Source organism: Miniopterus natalensis, chromosome 5 (genome assembly GCF_054644295.1).
Source record: "Miniopterus natalensis isolate mMinNat1 chromosome 5, mMinNat1.hap1, whole genome shotgun sequence".
NCBI lineage: Eukaryota > Metazoa > Chordata > Mammalia > Chiroptera > Miniopteridae > Miniopterus > Miniopterus natalensis.
The window spans coordinates 12,797,614-12,814,069 of NC_142085.1; the positions used below are offsets into that span (position 1 = coordinate 12,797,614).

A 16,456-nucleotide genomic window follows, 5' to 3' on the forward strand; every position below is an offset into this window, starting at 1 on the left:
TGTATTATTGGCTTCCTCTCTTATGAGTTGTATTTCTGTGTTTTCTTAAAGAAAATCCATTTTACCTAAAACCACAGGAATATCTTCCTATAGGTTCTTATGAAAGTTTTAAAGCTTTGCTTTTCACATTTAGGTTGATTTCATTTTGTGTAAAGTATAAGATATGGAGCTATTTTTAATTTATTTTTAATATGGTTAACCATGCAAGGTCTGCTATTATAATTCTGTTATATAATGTTTCCACATATTAATGTGTCTTTTTCTGGGTTATTGGTTAAACACATTTGTCTACTTGACTATATGTGTGGCCAAACTACACTGTTTAATTACTACAGCTCAAGAAATTTCGGCATCTAGACAGAACAAGACCCTTCCATCTTGTCCTTTCCCAAAATAAAGACTTGTCTGTTCTCGGTCATTTGCTGTTATATATACATTTTAGACCCAGCTTGTAAAATTCTGCCAAAGGCCCTTCTCAAATTTTAACAGGAAATAAATTTGATTAAAATAAATTTAAAAATTTTGTTGTAAATGCAATTATTGTAAAATTGCATTTTCCAACTGTTGGCTTTGATGTATAGGAAGGTGATTCATTTCATATATAGATTATGTACCAAATAATTTTCCGAACATCCTTTTGGTTCTGCTTATCATTAAATGCTCTTGGATGTTCTATATATGCAATCAAATTGTCTGCAAGTAATAATAGATGTTTTTCATTTTTTTTCAAATCCTCATTAATTTAAAAAACAAGTTTCTGTCCTAGCTAGGACTTCTAAGTACAGTGCTTCAGCATGACATGAAAAATGGTGTATATAGTGCCTGGTTTAGGATATTTGGTTTCATTTTATTTTGCTTAACTCTTACAACTTAGCTCTTTCTATTTAACTTTTATGCTCAGATGATTAAATATGTAAAAGGAAAGAAAACAAAACAAAACATTTCATTCTTGTCTTATTGCCTCTAACATTTCACCTTTAAAACGTTTACTGTAGTTTTGGTTGATACCCTTAATCGCTTTAAGGGTATTCAGTTATATTCAAACTTTGATGAGCCTTTTCAAGCTACGTATGAATGTTTAATGTTATTAAATACTTTCTGCATCTAGTGATGTGAACATGTAAGTTTTCTCTTTTAAACTGTAAATGTAATCAATCACCTTAACGTGTAATTTTTTATTAGTATGAACTACCTCAGATATACAAAAGTTTAAGAACACCCTGGTACCCACTACTTAGCCTAAGAAATAAAACATTACAGACTCTTTGAAGCCTTGGTCCTGTATAGCCTTGGTGCTTAATATGTTGTGTATTTTTTTCTTGATTTCAGAGAGAGGAAGGGAGAGGGAGAGAGAGCAAAACATCAATGATGAGAGAGGGTCATTGATCGGCTGCCTCCCACACGCCCCCTAATGGGGATCGAGCCCACAACCGGGCCATGTGCCCTGACCGGGAATCAAACCTCGATCTCCTGGATCCTAGGTCGATGCTCAATTGCTGAGCCACGCCGGCTGGGCCTAAATTTGGTGTTTATTTTTCCAATGGCTATTTTTCTTTTACTACACATTTGTTTATTTTCTAATGATAGATTATCCTTCAATACATGAAATAAACACAACTAGGTCATGATACCACATAATATGTTAGTGATCATATGATTGATCATAATACAAAGTTCCTGAAATAAAAATGAGCGGGTTAAATCCAATTTTTATTCTCCCTTCAATATATTTTTGGTGAACATGAAAAAGACATTGAGTCTGGCCCTTCCCTCTTTCCCTTCCTCTCTCTTTCTCTCTTTTAGGTAGCTTTGTTATTATTGAGTCAATTTATTTATTCATTGTAGATCTATTCATGTTTTAAAATTTTTCTTGCTTTAGTGTCAGTGTTATGTTTTTAGGAAGTTATCTATTTTGTTTAAATTTTCAGACTTATACCATAAAGTCATTCAAAGTACTGTGTTATTGTTTTCAGATATTCACTGTACCTGTTAAGTCCCCCTCGCATTCCAAATATTATTATATCAATTTGTGCTGTCTTTATTGATTTTTTTTTCATTAGTGTTTGCAGAGATTTGTTGATTTTATTACTCTATTAAAAATAAACTTCAGGTTTGCTGTTTCTCTCCACTGTATCTTGGCTTTGGCTTCTGTTGTTGCTCATTTTGTACTTTTTAATTTCTGTATTTATCCTTTTTGGATTTGCTTGTTTATTTTCTAATTTCTTGGCTTGGGGGTTACTAGACCAAGGTTGCTGAGGAAATCTGCACTTCAGACTCATGTGAGGCAGGGCCTTGGGACCTCTCGCCTTCAGAGGAAGTGCGATTCGGGGCCCAGGCCAAGGCAGACAAGCGTCCCCAGCACCTCCCTAGGCCAGTGAACAGACTGTTTCCTCCCAGGCTCAGCCCTTCACTGGCTTTATGTTGGGGGGGAAAGAGACATCTTGGCTCCTCATCACCTTCTAAGGGCCTTGGCCTCTGTGCCTGTACTGAAGCCCCCTTTGCCCTTTCCCCCCATGACAACTGCAGCCTCGGCTTGTCTCTGGGCTCTGGAGAAGGCCCCGAATCCTCCAGCCTCAGGCATCACTCTCAGAAGATGCTCGTTAAATTCTGTAGGGGTGGGTGTCATGTTATCCGTATCACATCGACAGGGCAGAGGTTCCAAAGAAGATGGCAGGAAGAGTGGGAACATGTCGGCGTTCGTAGAATTTCATTTAAATGGGCAGAATCAAGTGGGTTTTGCTTGTTTGCTACTTTTCAGAAACATCCCTGGACTCACCACGCTGAGCAGAATGAAAACCCTTGGACGGCAGCTACGCGGGTCGTTCATTCGCAGCCGCCCTCTGCCAAATCCATCTCGATGCCGCGCTCTCCGCTTGTCCTGAGGCCTCAAAGTCAAATCTAACTAAGTATCTCCTGTTTTCCTGAACAGAAATCTTACGACTAAGCCAGCTTCTCCCGAATTTGAAATTAAGACAGTCACACTTCCCCCTCGACTGACTGCAGGAATTTCGGATGAGAGCCACCCTGAGGAGGCCTGGCCCGTGCCCCGTGACCGCAGACTCTGGCCGGTTCCCGGTTCTTTTATCACCTTGTCTCTCTGAAGCACTAATTCTTGTAAAGAAAGCCAGTCAAGTCCTTGCTGAGCCAATCTCACAGGGCTGGTCCACATTTGCCATTAAATTTTGAGAGCAAGATATAGGAAATTCCACTCAAGTGGTTTTGAGAACAAATTTTCAATTGTGACTTGGGCTTCAGAAATGCCCTGTGCATAAAATAGTGAATAGTAATGTGGGGTTTTTGGAAGCAACTGTAAAAGGGGCCAGGAAACACCACTTGTCAGTCTCCAGGCCGTCCTGCACCAGGAGGCCCTCAGCTTGTTCCATTGCCAGCTATTAGCTCTGGACTCCCGAGTTCCTGTTGTTTTAAATTCCTCACAAATCTACAGCAACACTTGATGATGTTTACCTTTCTTCAAATCCCTCAAGTTCCTTCAAAGAAAAGTCTCTCCAGACAAATTGAAAGAGAGAAAGAAAGAAAGAAAGAAAGAAAGAAAGAAGGAAGGAAGGAAGGAAGGAAGGAAGGAAGGAAGGAAGGAAGGAAGGAAGGAAGGAAGGAAGGAAGGAAGGAAGGAAGGAAGGAAGGAAGGAAGGAAAGAAAGAAAGAAAGAAAGAAAGAAAGAAAGAAAGAAAGAAAGAAAGAAAGGGAAAGGAAAGAAAAGAAAGAAAAGAAAGAAAAGAAAGAAAAGAAAGAAAAGAAAGAAAAGAAAGAAAGGGCGAGCCAGTGTCTAACATGCTGTTTCCTTCTATTAGAAACCAAGCGTTGGCTTCCTGCTAATCGCGCATCGCTCTTCCCCTCGCGGCAGGTACGGGGCTGCTGCAGGCTGGGCCAGCGGGAACATCCATCCTAGGGGTTCGGCGCCACTTGACTCCATTCTTGCGAATTTTGCCTCCTTTCCCAGGGCACCCGCGGGATGCTGGCTCTGGCCAGGGCTGTGCTGGGAATAGCTCCTGCCTCAGCACTGGTCTCCCCTGGAGGGAACTCCATGACAGCTCCGGAGGCGGAGGCGAGGCAAGGACAGAGCCAGGCTCATGACCCCTCCTCTGCCTCCTCCACCCTGCAGTGCAGGGATTTCAGGGAGGAAGGGCAGGCGACCAAGAGGAAGTCGTCAGCATGGGGAACAGTGAATCAGAGATATTTCTTTTGGACAAAACTGAACTATTTTATTTCAGCATTTTTAGTGTTGGCATGAGTTGATTCCATATTTCATTTCATTTATGGAAGACTGATAATTTAGAGGGAGAAGGTATCTGCGTTTATGAGTAGCTGAAATGTGTCACCAATATTTTTGGCTTAAAAAAGCACTTTGATAAAGCACACTTCATTGTTATAAAACTAGAAGCCTGGCCATTTCTCCATGGATCAAACCAGTATTAATCGTTAAAACTTTCTAGAAAAGTAACAGAACCATTACGCCAAATACGGTTCTATTTAATAACCACCAGGACTTCTTTTTCGCTACAAGCTTTTCACAAGATGGTCTATTATTATTGTTGTCTCTAAAAAGAAAGGCTGCAACCTGCATGTAAGTGTAGCTAGTATGACCACGCTGCTAGGCCCTCAGGACTCACGCACGCCCTCCTGGGGGAGTAACGGGGGACTGCAGGTATGTGCCCGGGCCCTGGGTCAGACTGCCTGTGTCTGAATGCTGGCTCTGCTACTTATTAGCACCATGACTCTGAGCAAGTTATTTATCATTTCTGTGCCTCAGGCTTGTCATCTGTAAAATGGAGCTGGAGATGGCATCTACTCATAAGGTGGTTGTCAATATGTTCCCAGGACTCAGAACATCGTCTGCTTCGGGGGGTAAGTGCCCCCAGAGTTCAGCTAATCTTTGATATAGCACTTTCATTTTTTTTAACACAGTCAGTTAAAAGTTGCTTACCAATCTGGGGTCAATTTCTTCATTAAGAACAGCTTCATTCTTTATGAGCGCCACCCGCTGTGCAAATCTGCAGGTGGATATGGACTCCTAAGAAAGCAAAACAATGCCTTAAAGTGGGACAGCTCAGAGAGACAAAGGAGCAAGATGCATCTAAAGGGTGACGCCTACGGAACACGATGAGGAAACATGCCTCCAGATTAGGGGGTTTTGCTCTTGAACATTATATTTTATTAAAGTGTTGTCTAGGCTTAATGAAATGATCAGTGCCAAAGGTGTGGGAGGTCCTGAGGTCCTAGGTGCCAACTGCTATGTGTTTCTCAACTACTGACTATTACAGCAGAACCACATATGCAAATCATAATCTGAGCAGGTACCGTGATCCATGAGCATGAAAGACTACAAAGGAAATATTTGTACAGACGAACAAGAGAGGCATCGAGGTCTGTTACAGTGCACATGGGTCTCGGCCTTGTCTTGCCACTTCCTTTCAGAAAGTCTGGATCCCAGGCATTAAACTGAAATGCATGAGATGTCCGCTATCTCTAAAACAACCCAGGAAAACCATTCAGCAGCCAGCTCTGCCAAAGCATCCTGGGTACTGTGCCCAGCGACATGCTGAGGGACACATCTCGGAGATGACTTCAAGGTATCTTAGTAGCCAGGAAAAATGGAGCAGGAGAAGCTGATGGGTCTCCTCTGGCATGTCTTTGGTTAAGGTAACTAACCAACCCATCAGCAGGGCTTCCAAAATTTGTGTATGAGGCTTCTTCAGACCATCCTGTGCCATGTGAAGTCAATTCTCAAATGGGGTAATTATAACGCCGGCCAGTACCCCAAAACTGTGAATCTGTAGGGTGGTCCTCTAACCTGAAGGCAGACCCTATTCCGGCTGAAAAGACGGAAACCCACCCGGGACCCGCAACTCCAGCACACAGACTAACAATAAACACTCAGACTGAGAGCTCCAGAAAGAAGACAACATACGTCGATGTTCCTCTTCTCCAGAGAGAGCGTCGCGATCATGGTGGTCATGCAGTTCCCGCCCAGGCTGTCCCTCAGGACACTGGTCATCATGGAGTTCCGGTAGGGGATGTGCGAGCGGTGCTTTTCCGAAAGGGCGATGATGACCTGGCGAGGCAGAGAGACAATGCCGGCAGCTCAGCAGAAACGCACGTCCGACAGCTGAGCCGCAGCTGCAGTGGAAACGCAGAGGGAAAGAACCCGGGCAGGGCGACGCCCAGCGCTCGGGCTCAGGGGAAACGTCACAGCATTCGGGGCAGGGACGGCCGGGGTGGGACGAAGCAACTGCAGGGAAAATGCACCGCGAGGACCTGCGACTCCGGACACGCGATCTGGCCTGCGCAGAACCGGACACGCCGGTGCTGTTTCAGCCACGGGGAGATTCATGTAAAGACTCCAGAGGAAATCACGCCCGACTTGAGAAGTCCTAGCAGACGCGGTCTGTCTGCTCATCTTCAAGGTTAAAGAGGCGGATCAGTATCATTTTGACACCTTTTATGCCTGAAGTAGCCTTAACCAGAAAAGTAAAAATTTAAAATGGACTAAATGATATTTTTTAAGACTTTGAAATAAGAAATAATTTTTAACTAATATAACGGGCCTCAAAATAATAAACTCAAATCTGTCAGCAAATCAAAATTAAATGTTAGTTTGACAACAAAAATTACATATTGATTTATTAGAAGTTGCCTCTCTTCACTGGTGGTTTATTTTTTAATCCTAACCTGAGGGCATGCTTGGGGAGAGAGAGAGAGAAGCATTGATGTGAGAGATCGAACCCACAACCTGGGCATGTGCCATGACCAGAATCACACTGGTAACGTTTCTGTGCATGGGGCGATGCTCAACCAACTGAACCACTCTGGCCGGGCTGGTGATTTGATTTTAATTATAAAATTTCCAGCAGATCTGTGCTTAAAGCCCTTGATATTTGAAGTAGTTGGACACCTGATGAGAAAATTACACTTTATTTGCCTCTAGAATGATAAAAATCTCAGCTTTATAAAATGCATCTATTCATGAAGGTGAATCTCTAATTGGTGATTGAAATGTAAAATTTAATTTGCTGCTAATATCTCACTGGAGTGTATACATGTTTCTGAGTAATTTTTAAAAAATAAAACTTACAGATTCATAAGCAAGCAAACAAAACACACGCACACCATGCAGTAAGGGGTAGTGGTGGAGACCCCAGATTCTGGTGCCAGGCTGTCCAGGTCTAAATTCTAGCCTTACCAGGGTCATGTCACTCAACATCTCTGCCTTGGTCTCCTCATCTGTAGTATAGGCGGGAAAACAGAACCTACCTCATAGGTAGCTGGGAAGATTAAAAGTTAAATGTACAAATTCCTTTGAGCAGTGCCTAGCCCATAATAAGTGCATTGTAAGTGATAGGGGCCATTTATGCTGGTCCAACCAAGGCTTGCTCATCTCACTCCTGTGTCCTAGGTACTTAACAGGAAGGAACTACATGGGTGGATGGGAGATGAATGAAAGGCTGCTGTGGGTTGTCCCCAAAAGGAGCCACTGGGGGTTCAGGGTTTTCCTGGGAAGATGAATCCAGTGCTAGGATGCCCATCCCAAAGCACCAGCAATAAGTCACCCACGGATGTGACTTCAGGGGCACCAGCACCTGCCCTTGTTCTAGTGTTCCTTCCTCCCAGGTGTGCAACCCCTATCATCAGAACTTCTTCTGCTCCTTTAGTTTACAAACCAAGATGGGAGCCTTCCTTTTGAAGGCTGTTTTGAGCAAAAACATACAACTTATACCACTGGTCTTGCTTTATATCCATGACCACGTATTTCACTACAAACCAGAAATCCTGTGGCATTTCTCTCAAGAAATCACTTTTCCACTCTCAGAAATGAGGCTGTCACACCTGATCCTTCTGTTTCGAACCTCTATCCAGAGTCCTCTCCCCACCTCCCCCACCTTCAGCCTGGGCTGATGGCCACACACCCTTCTAACCAGCTGTAAGCAGCCTGACCAGAACCACCTCATGCCCGGCGCCAAATCCGCATCCTACGCTTCCTCCAGTTCCGGTCCTGCTCCTGCCCACGGCCAGCCCTCCACCCTCTCCTTCCTCTCTTGTTACCCATTTTGCTCCTACGATTAATCCCTCTCTCCTCTAATCAGTTTCTCCCCCTCGCCTGGATCAATCCCGTCCTGCATGCCCACTACAGTATTAAACTAAGGCGGCTCTTTGCAAGGTCATCAGTAGCCCCCATTGAACCAACAGCATTGATTGCCATACTGCTAGACTTCTGGGTCACTGCCTGCTTTAGGAAACACTATTCACTTGGGAGTCAGGACGCCGCACTTTCCTGGTTTCCATCTCTCTTCAGACACTGGTTAATGAACGTTTCCTTCTCTTCTTCCCAAGTGATAAACACTGGAGTGTTCCAGGGCTCCGTCCTCGCGCCTGTCCTTCCCACCTGCACTCTCTCCTCTGTGCGTGCATCCAATCCGCTGGCTCTAAACACGTCTGTATCCTGATGTCTCCCCCGTTCACATCATCAGCGTCGCCTCTTCCCTGAGCTTATCCCCGTGGCAACTCTGCATCGGGGGATGTCTGCTCTTGGCTTTCTCTCTCCTCTACCCCTACACCTGACACTTTTCCGGACTTGACCCATTATTATTAGTAGCACCACCATCCACCTACTGATTCAGTCCAAACTCTTTGGCACCGTTCCTCATTTCCCCTCACCTCCAACATCCGATCCAGAGCACTTTTCTATTAGGTTTAACTACAAAGCATGCCCAGAACTGGACCACTTTTCCCACCTGTCTGCCACCACTCCAGACCAATCCTCCGTCATCCCTGCCTTGGACAACTGCACATGTCCTTGAACCAGTCCCTTGGCGTCTCCTCCTGTCCTCGCAGGGTCTCCTCTCCACATGGCAGCCAGAGGGATCCTTAGGAAATGTAAGTTACACCGAGTCACTGCCGTGCTTACAGCCTTTGCGATACACTCAGTATCGTGACCCAGCTCCTGTGCGGCCTGGCTGCTGTCTACCTATCCGACCTCGCCTTCTGTCGTACTTTCACTGCTCCCACTGCCCTTGCCATGCCAAGCTGACACCCACTTCCCAGCCTTTGAACTCACTGTTTCTTTCACCTGGGACGTTCTTGCCCCAGATTTTCATACAGCCTCCCGCCTCTCATCTTTCACGTCTTTGCTAAAATTTCATTTCTTCGCAGGGCTTCCCCTGAATCCCTATAAAAAGCAACAGCCCTGTCTCCAAGCTGTTATACCATTTTATTTTTCTTCTGACACTTGGCACTACCTGGAGTTTTATTTGTCAACTTGTTAGTCATCTGCTCTCTGCGAGACTTTCTCTCCAGAAGCCCAGGGACTTTGTTTCTCGTGCTCCTTGCTCCACCACCACTGCCTGGAACAGTGCCCAGCGCCCAGTACATGTGGCAGAAACCAAATTGTCTCACTCTGCTCTCATGACAACCCCCGTTCTAGTTTTACTTCCTATACAATTACATTTCCTACTCTCTCTTGCAGCTCACATTTTGCCTGACACATAGCCCCATGTAGCAGACACCCCTGTGTGGGCTCTGGAGGGGAGCAAGGAGGGTGATGGCCATGAGGAAGGCCAGATTTACAGGACGGTGTGGCAACAAAGGCATCTGGCTTTTCTGCAGCAGCTTCAGGGAAGCTTCTGGAATCCAGGACTCAATGTCTAAGTGCCACGCACAGGTGATAGTAGCGTTTGCCGAGAAGCTCAGTGGTGTGGTCAGATGTGCCTCCTGGTTGCTCTGCTCCCAGCTGGGTAGCATCCAAGCCCAGTTTCCTAATTTTTCTTCAGATACCTTTTTTAAAAAAATTTATCTTTATTGCTGAAAGTATTCCTTTCCCCCCCCATTGATCCCCTCCACCCTGCATCCACACCACCCCCAGGCCTTCCCCATACCAATGTCTGTATCCATAGGTTATGCTTGTAAGCACGTAAGTTCTTTGATTAATCTCTTGCCAACACTCCCCCACCCCCATCTTCCCTCTGAGACCTTCAGTCTGTTCCATGCTTCTATGCCTCTGGATCGATTTTGTTCATCAGTTTATTTTGTTCTTTAGATTCCACATATGACTGAGGTCATATGACTTGTCTTTCTCTGGCTAGTTTATTTCACTTAGCATAGTACTCTCCGGTTCCATCCATGCTGTCCCAAAGAGTAAGAGGTCCTTCTTTTTCACAGCTGCATAGTATTCCATGATGTAAATGTCTCAGAGCTTTTTTATCCACTCATCTCCTGATGGGCACCTGGGCTGTTTCCAGATCTTAGCTATTGTAAATTGTGCTGCTATGAACATAGGGGTACGTATATTCTTTCTGATTAGTGTTTCAAGATTCTTAGGATGTATTCCTAGATGTGGGATCAGTGGGTCATAAGGCAGTTCCATTTTTAATTTTTTGAGGACCCACCGTACTGTTTTCCATAGTGGTTGCACCAGTCTGCATTTCCACCAGCAGTGTACTAGGGTTCCCCTTTCTCCACACCCTCGCCAGCACTTGTACATTGATTTGTTGATGGAGCCATTCTTACTGGTGTGAAGTGATACCTCATTGTGGTTTTAATTTGCATCTCTCTGATGATTAGTGACTTTGAGCATTTTTCATGTCTCTTGGCCATCTGTATGTCCTCTTTGGAGAAGTGTCTATTTAGGTCCTTTGACCATTTCTTAATTGGATTGTTTGTCTTCCATTTGTTAAGTTGTATGAGTTCCTCATATATTTTAGGTATTAACCCTTTATCAGATGTGTCATTGGCAAATATGTTTTCCCATACAGTGGGCTCCCTTTTGGTTTTGTTGATGGGGTTTTTTTTTGCTGGGCAGAAGCTTTTTATTTTGATGCAGTCCCATTTGTTTATTTCCTCCTTTGTTTCTCTTGCCTTAGGAGATGTATCAGCAAACATATTGCTACGAGAGATGTCTGAGATTTTGCTGCCTACGTCTTCTTCTAGGATTTTCATGGTTTCATGTCTTACATTTAATTTTTTTATCCATTTTGAGTTTATTTTTGTGTATGGTGTAAGTTGGTGGTCTAGTTTTATTTTTTTGCATGTACCTGTCCAAATTTCCCAACACCATTTATTTAAGAGATTGTCTTTACTCCACGGTATGCTCTTGCCTTCTTTGTCAAATATTAATTGAGTGTAATGGCTTGGGTCAATTTCTGGGTTCTCTTTTCTGTTCCACTGATTGATATGTCTGTTCTTGTGCCAGTACCAGGCTGTTTTGATTACAGTGGCTTTATAGTGTAACTTGATATCTGGTATTGTGATCCCATCAATTTTGTTCTTCCTTCTCAAGATTGCCAAGATTGTGGCTATTCAGGGTCTTTTTGGGCTCCATATAAAATTTTGAAGTTCAGGAGGCACAGAGAGTCCCAAGCAAGAAGAATCCAAAAAGGCGCAAGCCCAGACACATCATAATTAAAATGCCAAGAATTCAAGACACAGAGAGAGTATTAAAGGCAGCTAGAGAAATGAAATCTGTTACCTACAAAGGAGCTCCCATAAGGCTGTCGGCTGACTTCTCATCAGAAACTCTACAGGCCAGAAGGGAATGGCATGAGGTATTCAAGGTAATGAAAAGCGAGGATCTGAAACCAAGACTTTTATCCAGCATGGGTATCATTCAAAATAGATGGTGAAGTAAAGAGCATCCCAGACAAAAAAAAGGCTAAAGGAGTTTATCACCACCATGCCAGCATTGCAGGAAATATTAAAGGGACTGCTGAAATTGAAGTCGAAGTAGAAGCACTGCAAGAAATGTTAAAGGGGCTGAGGTAAGAGGAAGCAGAAGCAGAGAGGGAGAGAAACATAGGCATAAAGAATTAAAATGGCAAAAGTATCTATCAATAATAACTTTAAATGTAAATGGATTAAATGCTCCAATAAAAAAACACAGGGTGGCTGAATGGATAAGCAAACATGACCCAAATATATGCTCTCTACAAGAGACCCACCTCAGAACAAAAGACTCACACAGGACGAGAGTGAAGGGATGGAAAAAAATTTTCCATGCAAATGGAATTGGAAAAAATCTGGGAAGCAATACTCATATCTGACAAAATAGACTTCAAAATGAAGACCATAACGAGAGACAAGAAAGTTCATTACACAATACTAAAGGGACCAATCCAACAAGAGGATACAACCCTGATAAACATATATACACCCAATATCGAAGCTCCTAAATTCATAAAAAAACTTCTGGAGGATGTTAAGGGAGAGATCAACAGCAATACAGTCATAGTCGGAGACTTTAACACCCCACTGACTTCACTGGATAGATCTTCCAGACAAAAATCAACAAGGAAACAGTGACTCTAAATGACACAGTAGATCAGATGGATTTGGTTGACATTTACAGAACATTCCACCCCAAAGCTGCAGAATATACATTCTTCTCAAGGGCACATGGGACATTTTTAAAGGTAGACCACATGTTAGGACCCAAAACAAGTCTCTACAAGTTCAGGAAGATTGAAATCATATCAAGCATCTTCTCAGAACACAGTGGCATGAAATTAGAAATCAACTACAATAAAAATACTAAAAAACATTCAAATACATGGAGGCTAAATAGCATGCTATTAAACAATGAATGGGTTACCAAAGAGATCAAGGAAGAAATAAAAAAACTTCCTGGAAATAAATGAAAATGAATTCACAACAACTCCAAATCTATGGGACACAACAAAAGCAGTCCTGAGAGGGGAATTCATAGCACTACAGGCTTCCCTCAAGAAACAAGAAGAAGCTCAGATAAACTCTCTAACCCTACAACTTAAAGAATTAGAAGGAGAACAAGAAAAGGCCAGAGTAAGCAGAAGGAAGGAAATAATAAAGAGCAGAGCAGAAATAAATGACATAGAGACTAAAAAAACAATACAAAAGATCAATGAAACCAAGAGCTGGTTCTTTGAAAAGATAAATAAGATTGATGAACCTTTAGCCAGAATCATCAAGAAACAAAGAGAGAGGACCCAAATAAACAAAATCAGAAACGGAAGAGGTGATTATAATAACCAACCCAACAGAAACACAAAGGATTGTGAGAAAATACTATGAACAACTATACGCCACCAAGCTGGACAACCTGGGTGAAATGGACAAATTCCTAGAAAAATACAACCTGCCAAAACTCCATCAGGAAGAGTCAGAAAATCTGAATAGGCCAGTGACTGCTGATGAACTTGAGGCAGTAATCAAAGGGCTCCCAGAACACAAAAGCCCTGGCCTGGACGGCTTCACAGGGGAGTTCTACCAAACATTCAAAGAAGAACTAACACCCATCCTCCTCAAACTATTCCAAAAAACCCAAGGGGAAGGAACACTTCCAAGCTCTTTTTACGAGGCCAGCATTATCCTAACTCCAAAACCAGATAAAGACACTACAAAGAAAGAGAATTACAGGCCAATATCCCTGATGAACATAGATGCTAAAATCCTCAACAAAATATTAGCATATCAGACCCAGATTCTTTATATTTAATAAGCCCTCTGCTGCTTAAATTAGTTAGGGTGGGTTTTCCTAAGAAATCTGACTAATACCACATGTGCTCAACACATTTCTGTTAAGTGAATCTGAACAGATAAACGAACAGATTAATTAGCTCACTGGGAAGGCAGTGAGGGTCACTAGTGTGGAATGGGATTTGGCAGAACTAAGTTTCGGTGTGACTGAAAGGAGGTGGGAACTAGGACAGACCCAGTCTGAGTGGCGAGGGGGCGCACGGGGTGCTGAGCAGAGCTCCAGACCCCACGGGCCAAGGGGACCACGAAAGATCTGGAAGCGGCAAGGCAGGTGTGACAGAGGCGCAGGGAGGGTGGCACTACTGTTTGAGTCCCCAGTCAAATACCTCACAGTGTCCTGAGTACCCTGAAGTTCTTTCGTGAAACAAATGTCCCTATGTTCCCCTGCTCTCCTGTTCAACAGCTTTGTTGACAACTTAGGCAACGCAAAGGAGGACACCCTTATCAAACTCCCTGCCGAGGTAACCAGGGTTCGTTAACTTGCCTTTCGTTGCCGTGACAGAAAATATAACCCAAGTCAGCTTTGCTCATGGGGGAAATTTATTGGCTCAGGGCTACCACCAAAGACTTCGTTCATGCCTGTCTGTCTCTCTCTCCCATGTGGTAGAAGTGGCCTCTCCTCATGGTCACAGGGTGGCTGCCAAACGCCCTGTTACGAACTTCCTTATTCATCACTGAGGTGGGAAAGGGCCTTTCTTTTCCAATCATTAAACAAAAGTCCAACTTGGGTCATGGCCCCTCCACGAACCGATCACTGTAGCCTGGAGAAAGACAGGCTCCCATGGGCTTAGACCAGTCAGGGCCTGCCTACCCCTGCAGCTGGGACGGGCTCCTGGCTGCTACCCCTGGAATGCACGGTGGGAGGCAATCCCAATATCCTTTCCAGAAAGGGGTCTAACATTGTTAAAGAGAAGAATTAAAGTTCAAAATGGGATTATAAATTAGAAAATACAGCCTTTAAAAATGGGGGAAATGAAGCCAGTTCACGAGAACAGAAAGGACTCGGGATTTAGAGTCGGCATCCAGCTTCCCCACGGGTGTGATCACAGGCAAATCTCTCGGACGCATCAGCCTGCTCCCCACCCGGAGCGGCCCCGCCTGTGGGAGTGGGGTGAGGGTGCCTGCCCAGCTCACAGGCGAGCTTTGGACATCAAGAGATGGCTCCTGGGTTAGCCCTTAGTAAACAAAAGGCACTGAGTTGTGGAGGGTCTTCAGGCTACATTCTTTATGGTCCCTTTGGAGGCTTATTTTAGCCAGAGACCCAGACCTGGGCCATTTCTCCAGAAGAGGACTCAGACGGAGCAGGAATCTTCTCAGCGCCAAAGTGCTAGGAGTGCCAGAGTGAGCCCAGCAGTGACCCCCAGGCAGCCAGCGTCTGGGGGGCAGAGGTAGGGGAAGCTATGGGCTCCCCACACTGGGCAGGAGCCAAATGACCTGAATGGCACAGGGTAAGGAGGTCGGCATACAACCTGGATCTTTAAAAAAATATTTACTTCCATTTTGGATTTCATGGATAAATACAATAACATGTTCCTGAAGGCAATCTTTAGGTGACAAAGAGGGAAACCTCACATTATACTTAATAATACCTCCAGGTACCTAGAAACCAGGCCTAAGATCAATAGTTCGGTTCACTACTGAATGAATTAAAGTGGTTTTCTTTTAAGAGTTCAGAAGCGCATGGAAATTACCCTCTGAAAACTAAAGGTTGGAGTGGTCACAGCAGGCACTGGCACCTGGGGTTCTTCTCCTGAGCACAAAGCACTGGGTGGAAGGCGAGTGGAGGCGGACGCCTGGAAGTCCCGCTCGTGTGGACAGCCGGCTGGGGTGAGTGGGGGGCTGGGGTTTCTGCAGAGGGAGACAGTGCCTGCTGGGTGGTGCTCCCTGCTCACGCTGCACCCCTGGGCTGCTGGAGACCGAGGAGCACCGGGAGGCCCACGGTCAGAACAAGAATGCATGGCCCCTTTATCTTCCGTGGGCTCGATTTCTGGGCTGAGACGTGCCCTGTGATTGTGGTTTAAAATGTTTCTGAGGATGCTTTTTGGAAAAAGTGCTGCACGCACAAAGAGAACTCCAACACCAACAACAGAACTCCAAAACCAGCAAACAGGGTGTTATTTGTGCAGAGCACAGTAAGGCGCCTTTGGCTCAGGGAGCCTGCGCCCTGCGAGCAGGTGGAAGGGCTCACAGTTACGGCCAGAGGGCAGCTCCAATTCCGCATGGAATTTCTAGAGCCACTGTGGGCTAATGACTGTAGCAAAGGTTGCCAACAGTACCGGGGCCTAACCCATCTCCATCTTATTAGTGAAACTGAGACGGAGAGGACGTGATTACGGGCGCAGGGCGTTCTATCGCAGCACTCGCCTCGCTGTAGGGGAGAATCCGCTTCTATGGTTTGCTCTCTCACAGGCCGTTGCTCAGCCACACGTGTATCCCCATTGCCTGACATAACTCGTGGCACACAGTGGACGCTCAGTCCCAGTGTGTTAAATGAATGAATGAACGAAGCTAATTAAGCTAATTTGTGTTGCAGTTCTGGGCCCATCAGGCACATAAAGAAAAGTTGACTGCGCAAGTCTCTGAACTGCCGTTTCATTAACAGTGCCCGCTGCCCTTCTCTCACTCCCATTCCTGGGTCCGCTTTGGCTCTTTCTGAGCCCTTTCTGTGTGAAATTCCCAAATTTCTCTGCTACGCACCTACTTTCTCTTTGGCGGCGACTGGTCAACTTTCTCAGCCCCACATCCCAAGTCCACATACTACAGTTTTCCATATTTATGCTCTTCTTTCCTCTCCTGCTGATGTCTCCTGTCTCATTATGTGATGCTATGGCCTCTGCGAAGGCACGTGCACACCAGTGCAAACAGTGAGCAGCTGCAGGGATGCGGGGGGAGCGGGAAGCAGATGCGTTCCACTGGGAACCAGCAGTGAGTGGCGCGT

The 16,456-nt window shown here is 44.8% G+C and overlaps 1 protein-coding gene across 1 annotated transcript in view; it reads right to left on the reverse strand.

Moving 5' to 3' along the window:
• KIF6 (kinesin family member 6) overlaps positions 1–16,456 on the reverse strand; it is a 338,850-nt gene that overhangs the window by 200,490 nt on the left and 121,904 nt on the right. Inside the window, exons 8-9 of the mRNA XM_087817374.1 lie at positions 5,927–6,070; positions 4,943–5,029 (exon numbers count right to left, since the gene is read on the reverse strand). Of these exons, the coding sequence (XP_087673500.1) occupies positions 4,943–5,029; positions 5,927–6,070 (231 nt within the window). The remainder of the gene's footprint in view (positions 1–4,942; positions 5,030–5,926; positions 6,071–16,456) is intronic.